The following is a 17,273-nucleotide window of genomic DNA, read 5'->3' as shown; positions in this document are numbered from 1 at the left end:
CTTCAAATTACACACAGATTCTGAATGATACTGTAGACTTAGAACTCACTGAGCTGGTTTTTGATCCTCTTAACGTAGGAAACACAGGAGGAAGAACAGTGCAGGGCAGGGTACCATTTGGAATATGTGACTCAGAGTAGAGACACCCGCTACCAGGCAGGTGTGAATAAGCCTGGAACTCAGCAGAGGCCTAAACCTGGCAGTTGTTAGCATAGCATATCTTCTAAGCCTTATGTTAAGCATTTATTTAATCTTCATAACAAATTATTATTTCCAAATTACAGGTGATGAAACTGCTGTACTCCCATTTATCTCCTAGGCCAGTTGATCCCACCCTCAGGATGTCTCTTCTGTTGCCTCATTCCTTCCATTCTCACTGCCCTAGTACAGCCCTCATTCTTTTCTCTGCCCACACTGACCGGATTGCCTGCCTCTGGCCACCTGCTTTGACATCCATCCTTCACACGGCCGCCATTTGCACCCCGATTGTGACACACACACACGCACTTCCCACAGAGTATTATGTCCAAATGCTATTGCATGGTTTTCCCGAACAGCTGCAGTTTACACCTACCTGCTTCTCCTCGGCCGAGTGTCCCTCGTGCCTCCGTGCAGACTGGGCTCAGTTGAGCAGGACGCAGCTTGCAGCGGCTGCTGACGCTCATCCCCTTTCTCAGCCACAGGCTCTCCTTCCCCACGTCAAGGCTCAAATGGAGTGTCCCCATCTCTGTGGTGCTTTCCTCATTTCACTGTTTTTCCACAAGACTCTGCTTTTGATAACAGATATTTCTGTCCACGTGTGTGATGGCTAGTTGTCTGCACGTCAGCGCCTCCCCAGGTTTGCAGATACTTTAGAGCAGGGACTTCTCCTTGTCGCCTTGCTGTATCCACAGGAGGTGTCGGTTGGGTGACTGAGCAAATACAAATGAATGGAAGAGGGGATTTTGTTTAATTTGTTAAAAATTCTTATTTTCTTTTGAAGTCCTCTCCCCTGCCTGGGTAACTTTTACTAATTCCAATATTTACTATAACAATGAAAATCTGAACTCAGGTGGGAAATGTATAATTATGTTAACATTTTAGAATTGCCTCCAGACATTGTTTTTGCTAAACTAGTAGCTTTACTAAGTAATGATAGTTAAGCCCTACACATAACTACATATTTTCCTTCTTTTCCCTCTGAACAGGAGGGTGTATCGAGACAAATTGAAGTTTTGGACTCATTGTGTGCTAGCAACATTGATTATATTTACTGTATTCTCATTTTTTGCTGAACAGGTAAGTGTTATATATTTTATGTGGATGTCAAACAGTATTTCTTGGTATCATTAATCTGATTTTAATCTGATTTTTTTAAGAAAATGATATAAATTCATAAGAAGAAAATGTTTATTTCTCCTGTTGGCTTATACTCATGTTAAATATTTCATAATATTCAGGCAACAGTCATAATCGCCTTTTTTTTTCCATTTATCCTCTAAATCTATAACCAGTATTCTTTGTACCTGGAGCTCAATAAACAGAGCTTTTCAGTTTTAGCCTGAAGTCTGCAAGTCAAACTATTTTAAACCAAAAAAACCACCTCGAATCTGCATCTGACACTAATTTTCTGTTAATCTTTCCAAACTAGTGGCCACAGCATCTTATCTTCAGGCCTCCCCCTGTTCTGCTGACGGTGCCTGGCTCGGGCACACGGCCCGTCTCCCACTTACATTTCCTTTGAGCTGCTGGGAGTTCATCCCCACACAGGCGCACACACAGCCACCTCCCAGAAGTCAGAGGGAGATTTGTGAGGTCAAAAGAAAGGGATAAGAGAGTCCTCATTAGGCCACAGCAGGTGTGAGATGCTCTGAAAAGAAAGGATTCGGAAGGAAGGGACGGGTGTCTGGGCTGACCGACTTGTGCCGGGCAGGCGAACCTGCCTCAGCCTCATTCCAGGTGACTCTCAAGTGGAGCTTTTCTGGCTGTCAGGATGGGAAGCTTACAGAGTTTACTTACAATGAGGAGGCCGGGCACCGGGCGGCGGCTGAGAACTGAGAGCTTTAGGGTAAATAGCCCTGGGCTTTGTGCTGCAGATGGAAGGAAACTCAGGAAATAAAGGTCTGACAGGCGAGGAGGACTGCAATTTAACCTTCATCCACTTCCCACGGAATAGAAACCTTCCTCTTGGTCTTGTTGCCATTGTTCTTGGCAAGTAAAAATCTTTCTTAGGAAAAAAATCTTAAACAGATTGTACCTGCTTTTAGAACGGAGGTCCAGCGAGGAACCTGAGTCAGCTGTGTGCTGGCCTGCGATGGGGGAGGAGAGGGACACTGGCTGAAAGGAGCAGCTGGCGGCCATGGAAGGAACAGGAGGGTCTTTCTCCGCTGTCGTTTATACCTGCAGAGAATAGGGGACCAGAGAGGCAGGGCGAGAGGAAGGGAAGAGTAAATCCCCTCTCCTCCCCGACACCCTGCTCTTCACCTGCCTGAATCGAATTCCTTAACTCCTGCACACTCCCACACAAGCCAGGGCTGCCTCTTCCGCTGCCCCAGAATCCCAGCTCGTCATCCAGACCAGGGTGGTCCGGGCAAAGTTCTGCTTTCACCTCAAGATGGAGCAGTAGAAATTGAAACTTTCTTATAAAGGTGGTCAGGTTTTCTATTTCAGATGTATCATGGATAAACTGTTTCTATTAGAAGTATTTATCCAAGTTCTAAGCTGCTAAGTTATAAATGAACTTTTGTATTTCAACCCATTCATGAACTTGAAAATACAGGCAATGCCCAATGATTATTGCTGTGGTCACTAAGTATAGGAAAAAAAGTGGTGATAGAATTCTTAAAATTAAAATTCCAACTTACACATGTAGTCATTTTCAAACCCAGAGACAACATCTTAATGGCTGAAGAGTCCATTTCCTTCAGTAGAAAGACTTGACAAACAGATACTGTGAAAATAAATATACGTGGTAATTGCTATGTAAAAATCTGTAGTTTTTATAGGTCTTAAAAAAATGAAACTTGGACCAAAGTAACTTTAACCAAAGCCAGACAAAATCAGTGGTTGGTTTCGTTTTGAGGGGAGGAATGATGTTTGCTGTCTGTTTTTTATGTATAGGACTGTGGAAAAGATTAAGGTCATAGGACCCTCAGAAAGAAAGTTAAAGTTTGTCAACCTGGAGAATTAAAATTTATTTTCTGTCTTTCATCCTTTAGTTAATTGCACTTAAGCGGAAGATATTTCCCAGGAGGAGGATACACAAAGAAGCCAGTCCTGACCGAATCAAGGTATAAAGGATCTTCATCTGAAAATCTACCTCAGCATTCACTGAGCATTTTAAAACTCGACATCAGAGATGTCTTCATGATGTAATGCTTAGCCAGCTTGGCCTGAAGAAGGAATACCATCCAGTGTAATACTTGGTTTCTGGAATGAATGTAGCCTACTGACCAGGAATTGCTTAACCAACACACAGGAAATGTGTGTGTTGAGCAGCTCTGGTTTTACTTTTAAAGCATCTGCTCGTGGACCGATCTTTCTTTTAATGAAAAGCCTCGCTGATGAGAGACAGCAATGGTTGCTATGGCAACTGAGCAGCTAACTAATATGAGAAGCCTCAGCCAGCTTGAGTGCTATTGCTAAGAGTCCCCAGTCTTGCATTCCAAAGCTTTTTGCTGTGGTTTTACATTTTGGGGTTTTTTTTGTTTGTTTGGTTTTTCCATTTCTCATTTCTAAAGTAAGTACATACTAAGTTAACTAAGTTATCCTTGCTTTTGCAAACAGTGAATCGGGATGTGTAAACATGTTTTTATAGATGTTATTTAACTAATGCAGCAGCAATATCATGTCCTATTGGCAGTACCTAAATTATGGATTTTATTAACATTTAAAACAATGGGATCTTAACGCACTTACCATTATTTATGAGCTCAGTGACTGACATCTGAGACTTTGTGCTTGTTTTCTTCAGCCCCTAAGAATACTGTGATTTCATGTGGAGGCCTGATTACAAAGGGCTAGAGTTAAGTAGCTGAGCTACTTGCCAGATGTAATTATGTTTTGAAGATGTACATATTCAAAAAGAAGTGCCTCATTTTAGAGACGAGTAGTGCTGGTGGTCGTGGCCCGTAACAGTGGTGTCTTCTTTAATACCCATCAGTATATTCCAGTAGCTGGCTCTCAATCAGTTTCACACAATGAAGGGTCAGGAAACTTTTTCTGTAAAAAAGCCACATGGTAAATATTTGCAGGCCACCTGTGTCTATGTTGCATATTCTTTGTTTAGTTTAGCTTTTGTTTTTAACAATCCTTTAAAAATGTCAAAACCATGTCTAAGTCGCAGATGTACAAAAACAGGCCACCAGCTGGATTCGGGCCATAGGCCATTGGTCTGTGACCACTGGGATAGAGAATTCGTATTTTTACGTGTGGGTAAGCCCTGATGTTCAGCCATGCTTTATTTATGTCATTGTACTGTGGACTTTATGTGTCCTTTTTGAACTCTGACAGGCATTTTAGATCATGATCTTAACAGTATTCTTTCAAAATGGCATACATATTTTGTAAAAAGAACTTGTAAATAACTGTGTTTGTGCTGTAAGAGTTATGTATTTCAAAAACTGAAGTCTCATAAAAACTTAAATTTTATCTGCTGCTTTGATTTTTAATCTTTGAGGAGTGAGTTCGTTATCCAGATTCAGAAATCACTTTGAGTGCTTACATGGAATGTCAGGATCTGTCCTTAACACAACTGAAATTAAGTGGAAAGCAGTGTAAGGAGAGGGTGGTAATATTACAACCTGGAGAATGTCACTGTATGGGGGAAAATAAGTTCTAAATGGGATTTATGTGGTAAAAATTTAGGGGTTATCTGGGTATCATTCTTAACATGAAGAATTCTAGAAAAGTTAAAGAAATGAATATTTGGGTGTGATGGAGATTTCTGGTCAGGTGAATACAATCCACACCTTATTCAGAGCTTAATAGATAATGAGATGGATAACAGAATCAGAATGTTCATGGAATCATTTATCTAATGATTCAGTAGAATCATTAGAACGAAAGAACCTCAGAAGTTGATGAGTCGTCAAATGGTCTTCCAGAATTTTAAAGCCTCAGAACCAATAGTCCAAATGAAACCCTCTGGAAGACCAGTATGTAACACAGAAGAGGGAAAGCTGCTCACCCTACCTGACCCCAAGGCAGTGCCTCCAAAACTCCCAGGCTTCACAGGCAGTTTCAAAGCCCCACATCTTGTATGTTATCATCGAGGACACTAGGGTCAGGAAGATTACGTGATTTGTCCAAGGTCTCACAGCCAGCTGGGGGCAGAGGTGGGCTGGAGCCCAGCTTGTCTCTTTCTCTAGTCCCCTCCAGGCCATGCCGCCTCCCCAGGACACAGTGGCATGTGCACGTGAAAAGCACACTCTCTGCGGTCCGACTTACGGGGTTTGAGTCCTCGCTCCTAGACATTGATTGCCAAGATTCAGCTTTCTCTTCTAAAACGTAGGAGGCAATACTGGTGTCTGCCTACCTCATAGGCTTCTGGTGAGGATGGAAGAAATGACATGCAACATACCCAGCACAGTGCCTGGCAAATACTCCTGCCTGATAAATGTCAGTGGTGAGGATGATAGTGAGGAAAGTATGTAAAGGATTGTTATCCAGGTCAGGGGTGAGGTTTCCAGTGTAGTCTTTAGGGTGAAATTATTACATTGCTTTTAGCTAAGAAAGTGACACATTTTCTAATTAAAAATATTTTTTGCCTACTTTTTCTTAAAGTGTTTATTTTTAAAACTGTTTCTACATATACCAAAAAGCATACAGATAATGATCAAGGGTTTAAAAGTAAAATGTGATTGCAGCTTAGGTCAGAACATTTATGGAAGGAATAGCACTAATCCCCCAGAATTCTTCCAGAGCATGGAAAACAGAAGGAAAACATTGTCTCATTTTTCCGTCAAGGTCAACACAACCCCACACCAAAGCCTGGTTCAGTTGCCACAAGAAAGGAAAAACCATAGGCCAGTCTACCTCATGGGAATCCCAAACGAAACACTAGCAAGCCACGTTAGTTCGTTCTCCAAAGGAGCAACACTTTATGATCAGGCTGGGCCCATTCCAGGATTGCAGGTTGGCCCAACACTTGAAAAGCACTGCAAATCACATCCGGGGGACCAAAAAGGGAAACTGCAAGAAGGATTCCCACGTGGTTGGGTAGGATAGGAAGAAAAACATCGGCTCGGAAACAAAACAGAACAAAACAAAAAACCCCAGAATTCCCTGGTGGTCCAGTGGTTAGGATTCCATGCTTTCACTGCCAAGGGCCCGGGTTCAATCCCTGGTCAGGGAACTAGGATCTCACAAGCTGCTCAGCACAGTTAAAAAATAAAACAGCATTGAGTCGAGACCTGTGCCCCTGAGAGGGGACTCACAGGGGAGGGGAGGGGAAATCGCAAGGGCAGAGACTTGCCCCGAGGAGTGAGTGTCTTGAGCCACAGACTGGGCCTCCCATGCAGAGGAGAGAAGCCTAGACCCCACTCGTGAGAAGTACACGGGTGCTGGCTCATCCCCAGACAGGGTGGAGAGAGGTCTGCCCTAGTGGCTGCTGTCTTACTGCACGCCCCATTTGAGCTGAATGAACACCTCACTCCACACCACAGCTGGTACTGGATCTAGCGCAGCCAGGTCCTGGGAAAAGACTTGATTTAGGATGCAGAAGTGGCTGGGAGGCCTGGGGTATGATCCAGGTGGGGTGGCAGAGGCCACTGGCATTTACTCAGACAGTGTCACAGAAGCAGCCCAGACTTCTGACAGCAGCCCAGCTGCTTCAGTGCCCACAACCAGAATGCCATGAGCCCCAGCCAAGCAAACACTTGAGCCCTGCCCATTCCACACCACAACATTGCACTAGATGTGGGACAACCACAACAAGGGAAAAGATGCGGCCTTAGGCTACATCTGAGTGGAGCTGCAGACACCTGTATAGGCAGTGCATGGAACCTCTCTAAGTACACGAGCCCCACTTACTTCTGCACTACCCTCCTTGGGGCAAAGGCCCCAATGCAGGGAGAAGGAAAAAAACACAAAGGGAGCAGAGCCAGCTCAAGCCTGACCCTCAGGGCATCCACTCCAGCCACTTGGGAGCAGGCCCTGCCCCTGCCACTGAGCAGAGAAGAAGTCCGCCTCACACCCTGTGCAGACTCTAGCTCTAGCAACACCAGACACACCCCCTATCAAAGTGGCAGTGGACAGCACACCCTGAGGAAAGATGTGGCTGACATCCACATCATATCCAGCCCTCCCATCAAAGACACTGGACACATGCAGTCTACACAGGGATGCTCCTACGTAAAAACACCCCTTCAAGACAGTAGATAACTGTTAAACCTAAATTCATAGAGACAGAGAAAGTTAAGTAAAATGAAAAGGCAGAGGAACTACTCTCAGTTGAAAGAGCAAGAGAAAACCCCTGAAAAAATAATGCAACAGAGATAATCAGTCTACCAGACAATGAATTCAAGAAGTTGGTAATAAAAATGCTAACTTAATTAAGAGAATCAGTCTAAGCACAGATCATCTTAATAAGGAACCAGAAACTTAGGACTTAATAAAAAAATAGATAATTCAATTTCTGAGATAAAAAGCACTCTAGAAGCAGTGAATAGACAACTAACTGACAGAGAAGAACACAAGTGATCTGGAAGACTGAATAATGGAAATCACCCAATCGGAAGAGCAGAGAGACAAAACAAACAAAAACAATGAAAGCAACATACAAGATCTATGGGATAGTATAAAACGTACCAACTTTCACATTATAGGGGTTCCAGAAGGAGAAGAGAGAGAGAGAAGGGGCTTGAAAATGTATTTGAAGAAATTATGGCTGAAAAATTCCCAAACCTAAAGAAGGAAACAGATATCCAGGTTCAGAAAGCACAGAAAGTCCCCAAGAAGATGAACGCAAACAGACCCACACCAAGACATATCATAATTAAAATGGCAAAAGTCAGAGAATTCTAAAGGCATCAAGAGAAAAAAAAAGAATCATATACAAGGGAATCCCCATAAAGTTATCAGCTGATTTCTCTGCAGAAACTTTGAAGGCCAAAGGGGAGTGACATGATTATTCAAAGTCCGAAAAGGGAAAAACCTGCAACCTAGGATACTCTACCCAACAAGATTATCTTTTAGGATAGCAGGAGAGAGAAAGAATCTCTCAGATAAGCAAAAATAAAGAAATCAGCAATACTAAACCTACCTTGAAAGAAGTGTGGAAGGGTCTTCTCTGAAAGGGAAAAATCCCAGTAGGAAAGGCAAATATGTAGTAAGGATTGAAGATCACTTAAATAAGCCAGTAGATAGATTTAAAATTTTTTTTAATTGAAAAGCAATTATGACTACAATAAACAGTAAAGGGATAAGCATGAAGATATAAAATATGACATGAAAAACAAAACATGGTAGAGGAGAATAAAAAATGTAGATCTTTTATGGACTTAGAGATGATCATATTAAGTAAGTCAGAAAGAGAAAGACAAATACCATATGATATCACTTATATGTGAAATCTAAAATATGACACAAATGAACCTATCTATGAAACAGAAGCAGACTCACAGACACAGAGAACAGACTTGTGGTTGCCAAGGCAGGGGGTTGGGGTGTTGGGGAGGGAAGGATTGGGAGTTTGGAGTTAGTAGATGCAAACCATTATATAGAGAATGGATAAACAACAAGGTCCTACTGTATAGCACAGGGAATTATAGTCAATATCCTGTGATAAACCATAGAGGAAAAGAATTTTTAAAAGAATGTGTATATACCTATATCTATCTATCTATATCTATATATAATCTGAATCACTTTACTATACAGCAGAAATTAACACACTAAATCAACTATACTTCAATTAAAAAGTTAAAAATTTAAATGTAGATCTTTTAGAATGTGTTTGAACTTAAATGATTATCAGTTTAAAGCAAGTAGATATAATTATGGGTCAATATATATGAACCCTATGGTAACCACAAATCAAAAACCTACAGTAGTACACAAAAACCGAGAAGAGAGGAACTTAAGCATACTACAAAAGAAAACCATCAGACCACAATGGGAGAAACAAAAAGAAGAAATGAACAGAGAACTACAAAAACAACTGGAAAACAAGGAATAAAATGGCAATAAATACATACCTATCAATTATCACTTTAAATGTCAATGAACTAGATGATCCAATCAAAAGACATAGGGTGGCTAATTGGATTAAAAAACAAGACCCTTCAATATGCTGCCTACAAGAGACTCACCTCAGGGCAAAAGACATACAGAATGAGAGTGGGGATGGTAAAAAGATGTTATGCAAACGGAAATGACAAGGAGTGGGGGTAGCAATAATCATATCAAACAAAATAGACTTTAAAACAAAAGCTATAATGAAAGACAAAAAAAGAGCATTACATAATGATAAAGGGATCAATACAAGAAGAGGATATTATACTTGTTAACATATACACATCCAATACAGGAGCACCTTAAATAGATGAAGCAAGTGCTAACATACATAAAGGGAGAAATTGAGAGTAATACAATAATAGTAGGAGACTTTAACACCCTACTGACATCAGTGGACAGGTCATCCAGACAGAAAATGAATAAGGCAACAGAGGTCTTAAATGACACAATAGACCAGTTGGACTTAATTGATATCTCAAGGACATGACATCCAAAAAAAGCAGAATACACATTCTTTTCAAGTGCACATGGAATGTTCTCCAGGATAGATCACATACTAGGTCACAAAACAAGCCTCAACAAATTAAACAGCATAGAAATTATATCAAGCATTTTTCTGGATCACAATGGGATGAAAGTAGAAATCAATTACAGAAAAAAAAGGGGGGGGGAACATGTGCAAACTAAATGACATGCTACTAAAAAAACCAATGGGTCAATAATGAAATCAAAGAGGAAATCAGAAAATACCTCAAGATAAATGAAAATGAAAACGCAACTTTCCAAAATCTCTGGGATATAGCAAAAGCTATATCAATATACTAAGAGGGAAGTTCATAGTGATACAGGCCTTCCTCAAGAAGCAAGAAAAATCGCAAACAACCTAGAATTGGAAAAAGAAGAACAAAAAAAAGCCCAAAGTCAGCAGAAGAAGGAAATAAAGATCAGAGAAGAAATAAAATAGGGATCAAAAAAGCAATTAGAAAATATGAAACCAAGAGCTGTTTTTTTTAAAAAAATAAATAAAACTGATAAACTTTAGCCAGGTTCACCAAGAAGAAAAGAGAGAGGACCCCAATAAAATAAGAAATGAAAGAGGAGAAATAACCCATACCACAGAGGAAAAAAATCATGATACTGTGAACAGTTATATGCCAACAAATTCGACAACCTAGAAGAAATGGACAAATTTCTAGAAATGTACAGCTTGCCAAGACTGAGTCAAGAAGAATCAGATAATTTGAACAGACCAATCACTAGAAGTGAAATTGAATCTGTTAAAAAAAGAAAAAAACAAACAAAAAAACAAAAAGAACTCTCAGCAAACAAAAGTCCAGGACTGGACAACTTCACAGGGGAATTCTACCAAACATATAAAAAAGAACTAATACCTATCCTCAAATTATTCCAAAAGGATCAAGGAGGGAACACTCCTAAATTTATTCTACAAGGCCACCATCACCCTGATACCAAAACCAAAGATACTACAGAAAAAGGAAATTACAGACCAATATCTTTGGAATACAAATGCAAAAATCCTCAACAAAATACTAGCAAACTGAATCCAACCAATACATAAAAAGATCATTACTATGATCAAGTTAGATTTATTCCAGAGTAACAAGGATGGTTCAACATATGCAAATCAGTGTGATACATACACCACATTAACAAAAGACAGAAATCACATGATCATCTCAGATGCATCTCTAAAAGCATTTGACAAAATTCAAAATCAATTCATGATAAAAACTCCCATCAAAGTGAGTATAGAGGGAACATAACATAATAAAGGCCATTTACGACAAACCCATAGCCAACATAATACCCAATGATGAAAAGCTGAAAGCCTTCCTGCCAAATTCAGGAACAAAACAAGGATACCCCTCTTACCACCTCTATTTACCATAGTATTGGAAGCCCTAGCCACAGCAGTCAGACAAGAAATAAAAGGTATCCAAATTGGAAGGGAAGAGGTAAAACTGTCACTATTTGCAGATGAAATGATACTTTTATAGAGAACACTAAAGTCCCCCCTAAATGAATTCAGCAAGGTTGCAGGATATAAGATTACTATACAGTAACTGCTTCATTTCTATACACTAATAATGAAATATAAGTTTAAAAAAATCCCATTTAAAATTGCATTAAAAATTACTTAGGAGTAAACTTAACCAAGGAGATGAAATACATATACTCTGAAAACTATAAAACATTGATTAAGGAAACTGAAGATGATTCAAAGAAATGGAGAGATATCTCATGCTCTTGGATTGGAAGGATCAATATTACTAACATGGCCATACTACCCAAAGCAATCTACAGATTTAATGCAGTTCCTATCAAAATACCCAGGACATTTTTCAAAGAAATAAAACAAGTAATCCTAAAATTTGTATGTAACCACAAAAGACCCTGAATTGCCAAAGCAATCCTGAGAAAAAAAGAACAAAGCTGGAGGTATAACCCTCCCAGACTTCAGACTATACTCCAAAGCTACAGTAATCAAAACAGCATGGTACTGGCACAAAAACAGACACATAGATCAATGCAACAGAATGGAAAGCCCAGAAATAAAACCATGCACCTACCGTCAATTATTCTACGACAAAAGGAGGCAAGAATATATTGATACAATGCAGAAGACAGTCTCTTCAACAAGTGATGCTGGGAAAACTGGACAGCCACATGTAAAACAACAAGATTAGAATATTCTTTTACACCATATACAAAAATAAACTGAAATGGTTTAAAGACCTAAATGTCAGACCTTGAACCATAAAACTAGAAGACAACACAGGCAGAACACTCTTTGACATAAATCATAGCAGTATTTTCTTAGATCAGTCTCCTGAGACAAAATAAGTGAAAGCAAAACCAAATGGGACTTAATTAAACTTTTGCACAGCAAAGGAAACCATTGACAAATTGAAAAGACAACCTACAGAATAGGAGAGAATATTTGCAAATGATGTGACTGACAAGGGGTTAGTATCTAAAATATACAAACAGTTCATACAATTCAATATAAAAAAAATCCAATCAAAAAAATGGGAAGACATGAATAGTCATTTTTCCAAAGAAAACATACAGATTGCCAACAGGCACATGAAAAAATGCTAATCACTAATTATTAGAGAAATGCATATCAAAAGCACAATGAGATATCACCTTATACTTGTCAGAATAGCTATCAAAAAGTCTACAAATAACAAATATTGGATTTGGAGAAAAGGGAACCCTTATATACTGTTGGTAGGAATGTAAATTGGTGCAGACCCTATGGAAAACCATATGGAGGTTCCGCAAAAATCTACAAATCGGGACTTTCTTGGCGGTCCAGTGGTTATGACTCCACGCTCCCAATGCAGGGGGCACAGGTTCGATCCCCAGTCGGGCAACTAAGATCCTTCATGCCGCATGGTGCGGCCTAAAAAAAAAAAAAAAAAAAAAATCTAAAATTAGAAATACCATATGATCCAGCAATTCTACTCCTGGGTATATATCCAGAAAAAATGAAGACACTAATTGAAAAAGATATATGCACCAAAATGTTCATAGCAGCACTATGTACAATAGCCAAGACATAGAAGCAACCCAAGTGCCCATCAACAGACAACTGGATAAAGAAGTTGTGGTATATATACATACATACATATATATATATATATATATAATGAAATATTACTCAGCTTAAAAAAATGAAATACTGCTACTTGCAACAACGTGGGTGGACCTACAGAATAAATCAGACAGAAAAACAAATACTATACGATATCACTTATACAATCTAAAAAATAATACAAATGAATATATACGCAAAACAGAAACAGACTCACAGATACAGAAAACAAACTTGTGGTTACCAAATGGGAGAGGAAAGTGGGGAGGGACAAATTAGGGGTATGAGATTAACAGATACAAACTACTATATATAAAGTAAATAAGCAACAAGGATATACTGGATAGCACAGGGAATTATACCCATTACCTTGTAATAACCTATAATGTAATATAATCTGCAAAAATACCAAATCACTATGCTGTACACCTGAAACTAATACAATATTACAAATCACCTATACTTCAATGATAAAATGTGCAACAATTAAAAAAAAAGAAAATAAGAAAACATTTTGTCAGGAATCCAGGTAATTAGAGGGAATAAATGGGCAAATGACATATATGGAGCAGTAGTAAAAATGTGGTCTTCTAAGAATTAGCCCTGAGACTTGAACTAGGCAGTCTCTTAAGTATGATCAAAGTCAATAAAATCCTGAAGCCTTTGCCAAATTTTAAAGAGGTAAAAATATATAATTAAAAACAAATAAATTGAAGAACTGGTAGTAAACTAAGGCAGGTACAAAAGTCAAAATATACTTTTACATTATCTGGGGGGAAATACATTTATGTACAGAAGAAAGGAAATAATACCCCAAATTTAAAATTGTGTATTGTCTCTTGGTAGTGAGACTATGAGTGAATTTCATTTCTTCATAAATTATTTATCTTCTAAAAATTGTTTTAGAATGAATACTTTTATAACAAGAACAATAAATATTAGGTAGAATTATAGTGACACATGTTAAATTTTTAATGGAAAGTACAATGGTTTTTATTAGCCAACCCCAGGAAAGCTAACTTTGAAAATCCATAAAATGCTGCATTTTGAGGAACCAAGATGGCAGAGTAGAAGGACATGCTCTCATTCCCTCTTGCAAGAACACCACAATCACAACTAGCTGCTGCACAATCATCGACAGGAAGACACTGGAACTCACCAAAAAAGATACCCCACATCCAAAGACTAAGGAGAAGCCACAATGAGATGGTGGAAGGGGCACAATGACAGTAAAATCAAATCCCATAACTGCTGGGTGGGTGACTCACAGACTGGTGAACACTTAACTTATACCACAGAAGTCCACCCACTGGGTGGAGGTTCTGAGCCCCACGTTAGGCTTCCCAACCTGCAGGTCCAGCAACAGGAGGAGGAATTCCTAGAGAATCAGATTTTGAAGCCTAGTGGGAATTGACTGCAGGACTTCGACAGGACTGGGGGAAACAGAGACTCCACTCTTGGAGGGCACACACAAAGTAGTGTGCGCATCAGGACCCAAGGCAAGAAGCAGTGACCATAGGGGAGACAGAACCAGACCTACCTGCTAGTGTTGGAGGGTCTCCTGCAGAGGCAGGGGGTGGCTCTGTTACACCGTGGAGACAAGGACACTGGCAGAAGTTCTGGGAAGTACTCCTTGGTGTGAGCCCTCCCAGAGTCTGTCATTAGCCCCACCAAAGAGCCCAAGTAGGCTCCAGTGTTGGGTTGCCTCAGGCCAAACAACCAACAGAGAGGAAACACAGCCCCACCCAACAGTCAAGTGGATTAAAGTTTTACTGAGCTCTGCCCACCAGAGCAACAGTCAGCTCTACCCACGACCAGTCCCTCCCATCAAGCCTCTTAGATAGCCTCATCCACCAGAGGGCAGACAGCAGAAGCAAGAACTACAATCCTGCAGCCTGTGGAACAAAAACCACATTCACAGAAAGAGAGACAAGCTGAAAAGGCAGAGGGCTATGTACCAGATGAAGGAACAAGATAAAACCCCAGAAAAACAACTAAATGAAGTGGTGATAGGCAACCTTCCAGAAAAAGAATTCAGAATAATGATAGTGAAGATGATCCAGGACCTCGGAAAAACAATGGAGGCAAAGATTAAGAAGATGCAAGAAATGTTTAACAAAGACCTAGAAGAATTAAAGAACAAACAAACAAAGATGAACAATAACTGAAATGAAAACTAAACTAGAAAGAATCAATAGCAGAATAACTGAGGCAGAAAAATGGATAAGTGGCCTGGAAGACAGAATGGCGGAATTCACTGCTGCAGAACAGAATAAAGAAAAAAGGATGAAAAGAAATGAAGACAGCCTAAGAGACCTCTGGGACAGCATTAAACGCAACAACATTTGCATTATAGGGGTCCAAAAGGAGAAGAGAGAGAGAAAGGACCAGAGAAAATATTTGAAGAGATTATAGTTGAAAACTTCCCTAACATGGGAAAGGAAACAGCCACCCAAGTCCAGGAAGCACAGCAAGTCCCATACAGGATAAACCCAAGGAGAAACATGCTGAGACACATAGTAATCAAATTGGCAAAATGAAAGACAAAGAAAAATTATTGAAAGCAGCAAAGGAAAAATGGCAAATAACCTACAAGGAAACTACCATAAGGATAACAGGTGATTTCTCAGCAGAAACTCTACAAGCCAGAAGGGAGTGGAATGATATACTTAAAGTGATGAAAGGGAAAAAACTACAACCAAGATTACTCTACCTGGCAAGGATCTCATTCAGATTCAATGGAGAAATCAAAAGCTTTACAGACAAGCAAAAGCTAAGAGAATTCAGCACCAACCAAACCAGCTCTACAACAAATGCTAAAGGAACTTCTCTAAGTGGGAAACACAGGAGAAGAAAAGGACCTAAAATAGAAACCCCAAAACAATTAAGAAAATGGTCATAGGAACATACGTATCGATAATTACCTTAAACGTGAATGGATTAACTGCTCCAACCAAAAGACACAGGCTTGCAGAATGGATACAAAAACAAGACCCATATATATGCTGTCTACAAGAGACCCACTTCAGACCTAGGGACACATACAGACTGAAAGTGAGGGGATGGAAAAAGATATTCCATACAAATGGAAATCAAAGAAAGCTGGAGTAGCTATACTCATATCAGATAAAATAGACTTTAAAATAAAGAATGTTACAAGAGACAAGGAAGGACACTACATAACAATCAAGGGATCAATCCAAGAGGAAGATATAACAATTATAAATATATATGCACCCAACATAGGAGCACCTCAAGACAAAAGGAAAATGCTAACAGCTATAAAAGAGGAAATCGACAGTAACAAAATAATAGTGGGGGACTTTAACACCTCACTTACACCAGTGGACAGATCATCCAAAATGAAAATAAATATGGAAACAGAAGCTTTAAATGACACAAAAGAGCAGATACATTTAATTGATATTTATAGGACATTCCATTCAAAAACAGCAGATTACACTTTCTTCTCAAGTGCGCACAGAACATTCTCCAGGAAAGATCACATCTTGGGTCACAATTCAAGCCTCAGTAAATTTAAGAAAACTGAAATCATACGAAATATCTTTTTTGACCACAACACTATGAGATTAGAAATGAATTACAGGGAAAAAACCATAAAAAACACAAACATATGGAGGCTAAACAATACTTTACTAAATAACCAAGAGATCACTGAAGAAATCAAAGAGGAAATCAAAAAATACCTAGAGACAAATGACAATGAAAACACGACAATCCAAAACCTATGGGATACAGCAAAAGCAGTTCTAAGAGGGAAGTTTATAGCTATACAAGCCTACCTCAAGAAACAAGAAAAATCTTAAGTAAACAATCTAACCTTACACCTAAAGGAACTACAGAAAGAAGAACAAACAAAACCCAAAGTTAGCAGAAGGAAAGAAATCATAAAGATCAGAGCAGAAATAAATGAAATAGAAAGAAAACAACAGCAACGATCAATAAAACTAAAAGCTGGTTCTTTGAGAAGATAAACAAATTGATAAACCATTAGCCAGACTCATCAAGAAAAAGAGGGAGAGGACTCAAATCAATAAAATTAGAAATGAAAAAGGAGAAGTTACAACAGTGACCACAGAAATACAAAGCATCCTAAGAGACTACCTCAAGCAACTCTATGCCAATAAAATGGACAATCTGGAAGAAATGGACAAATTCTTCGAAAGGTATAACCTTCTAAGACTGAACCAGGAAGGAACAGAAAATATGAACAGACCAATCGCAAATAATGAAATTGAAACTGTGATTAAAAATCTTCCAACAAACAAAAGTCCAGGACCAGATGGCTTCACAGGTGAATTCTATCAAACATTTAGAGAAGGGCTAACACCCATCCTTCTCAAACTCTTCCAAAAAAGTGCAGAGGAAGGAACACTCCCAAACTCATTCTATGAGGCCACCATCACCCTGATAC

The 17,273-nt window shown here is 39.3% G+C and overlaps 1 protein-coding gene across 3 annotated transcripts in view; it reads left to right on the top strand.

The window, feature by feature from the left end:
- The window catches only part of GNPTAB (N-acetylglucosamine-1-phosphate transferase subunits alpha and beta), an 83,465-nt gene extending 77,724 nt beyond the window's left edge, over window positions 1-5,741 (top strand). For all 3 annotated transcript variants that reach the window (XM_060025478.1, XM_060025477.1, XM_060025476.1), the window contains 2 exons: window positions 1,188-1,278; window positions 3,198-5,741. In XM_060025478.1, coding sequence (XP_059881461.1) covers window positions 1,188-1,278; window positions 3,198-3,275 — 169 coding nt within the window. In that variant the 3' untranslated portion in view covers window positions 3,276-5,741. The remainder of the gene's footprint in view (window positions 1-1,187; window positions 1,279-3,197) is intronic.
- Window positions 5,742-17,273: the final 11,532 nt, after the last annotated feature.

Source organism: Delphinus delphis, chromosome 11 (assembly GCF_949987515.2).
Source record: "Delphinus delphis chromosome 11, mDelDel1.2, whole genome shotgun sequence".
Lineage (NCBI taxonomy): Eukaryota > Metazoa > Chordata > Mammalia > Artiodactyla > Delphinidae > Delphinus > Delphinus delphis.
This window is presented reverse-complemented; position numbering and strand designations above follow the sequence as displayed.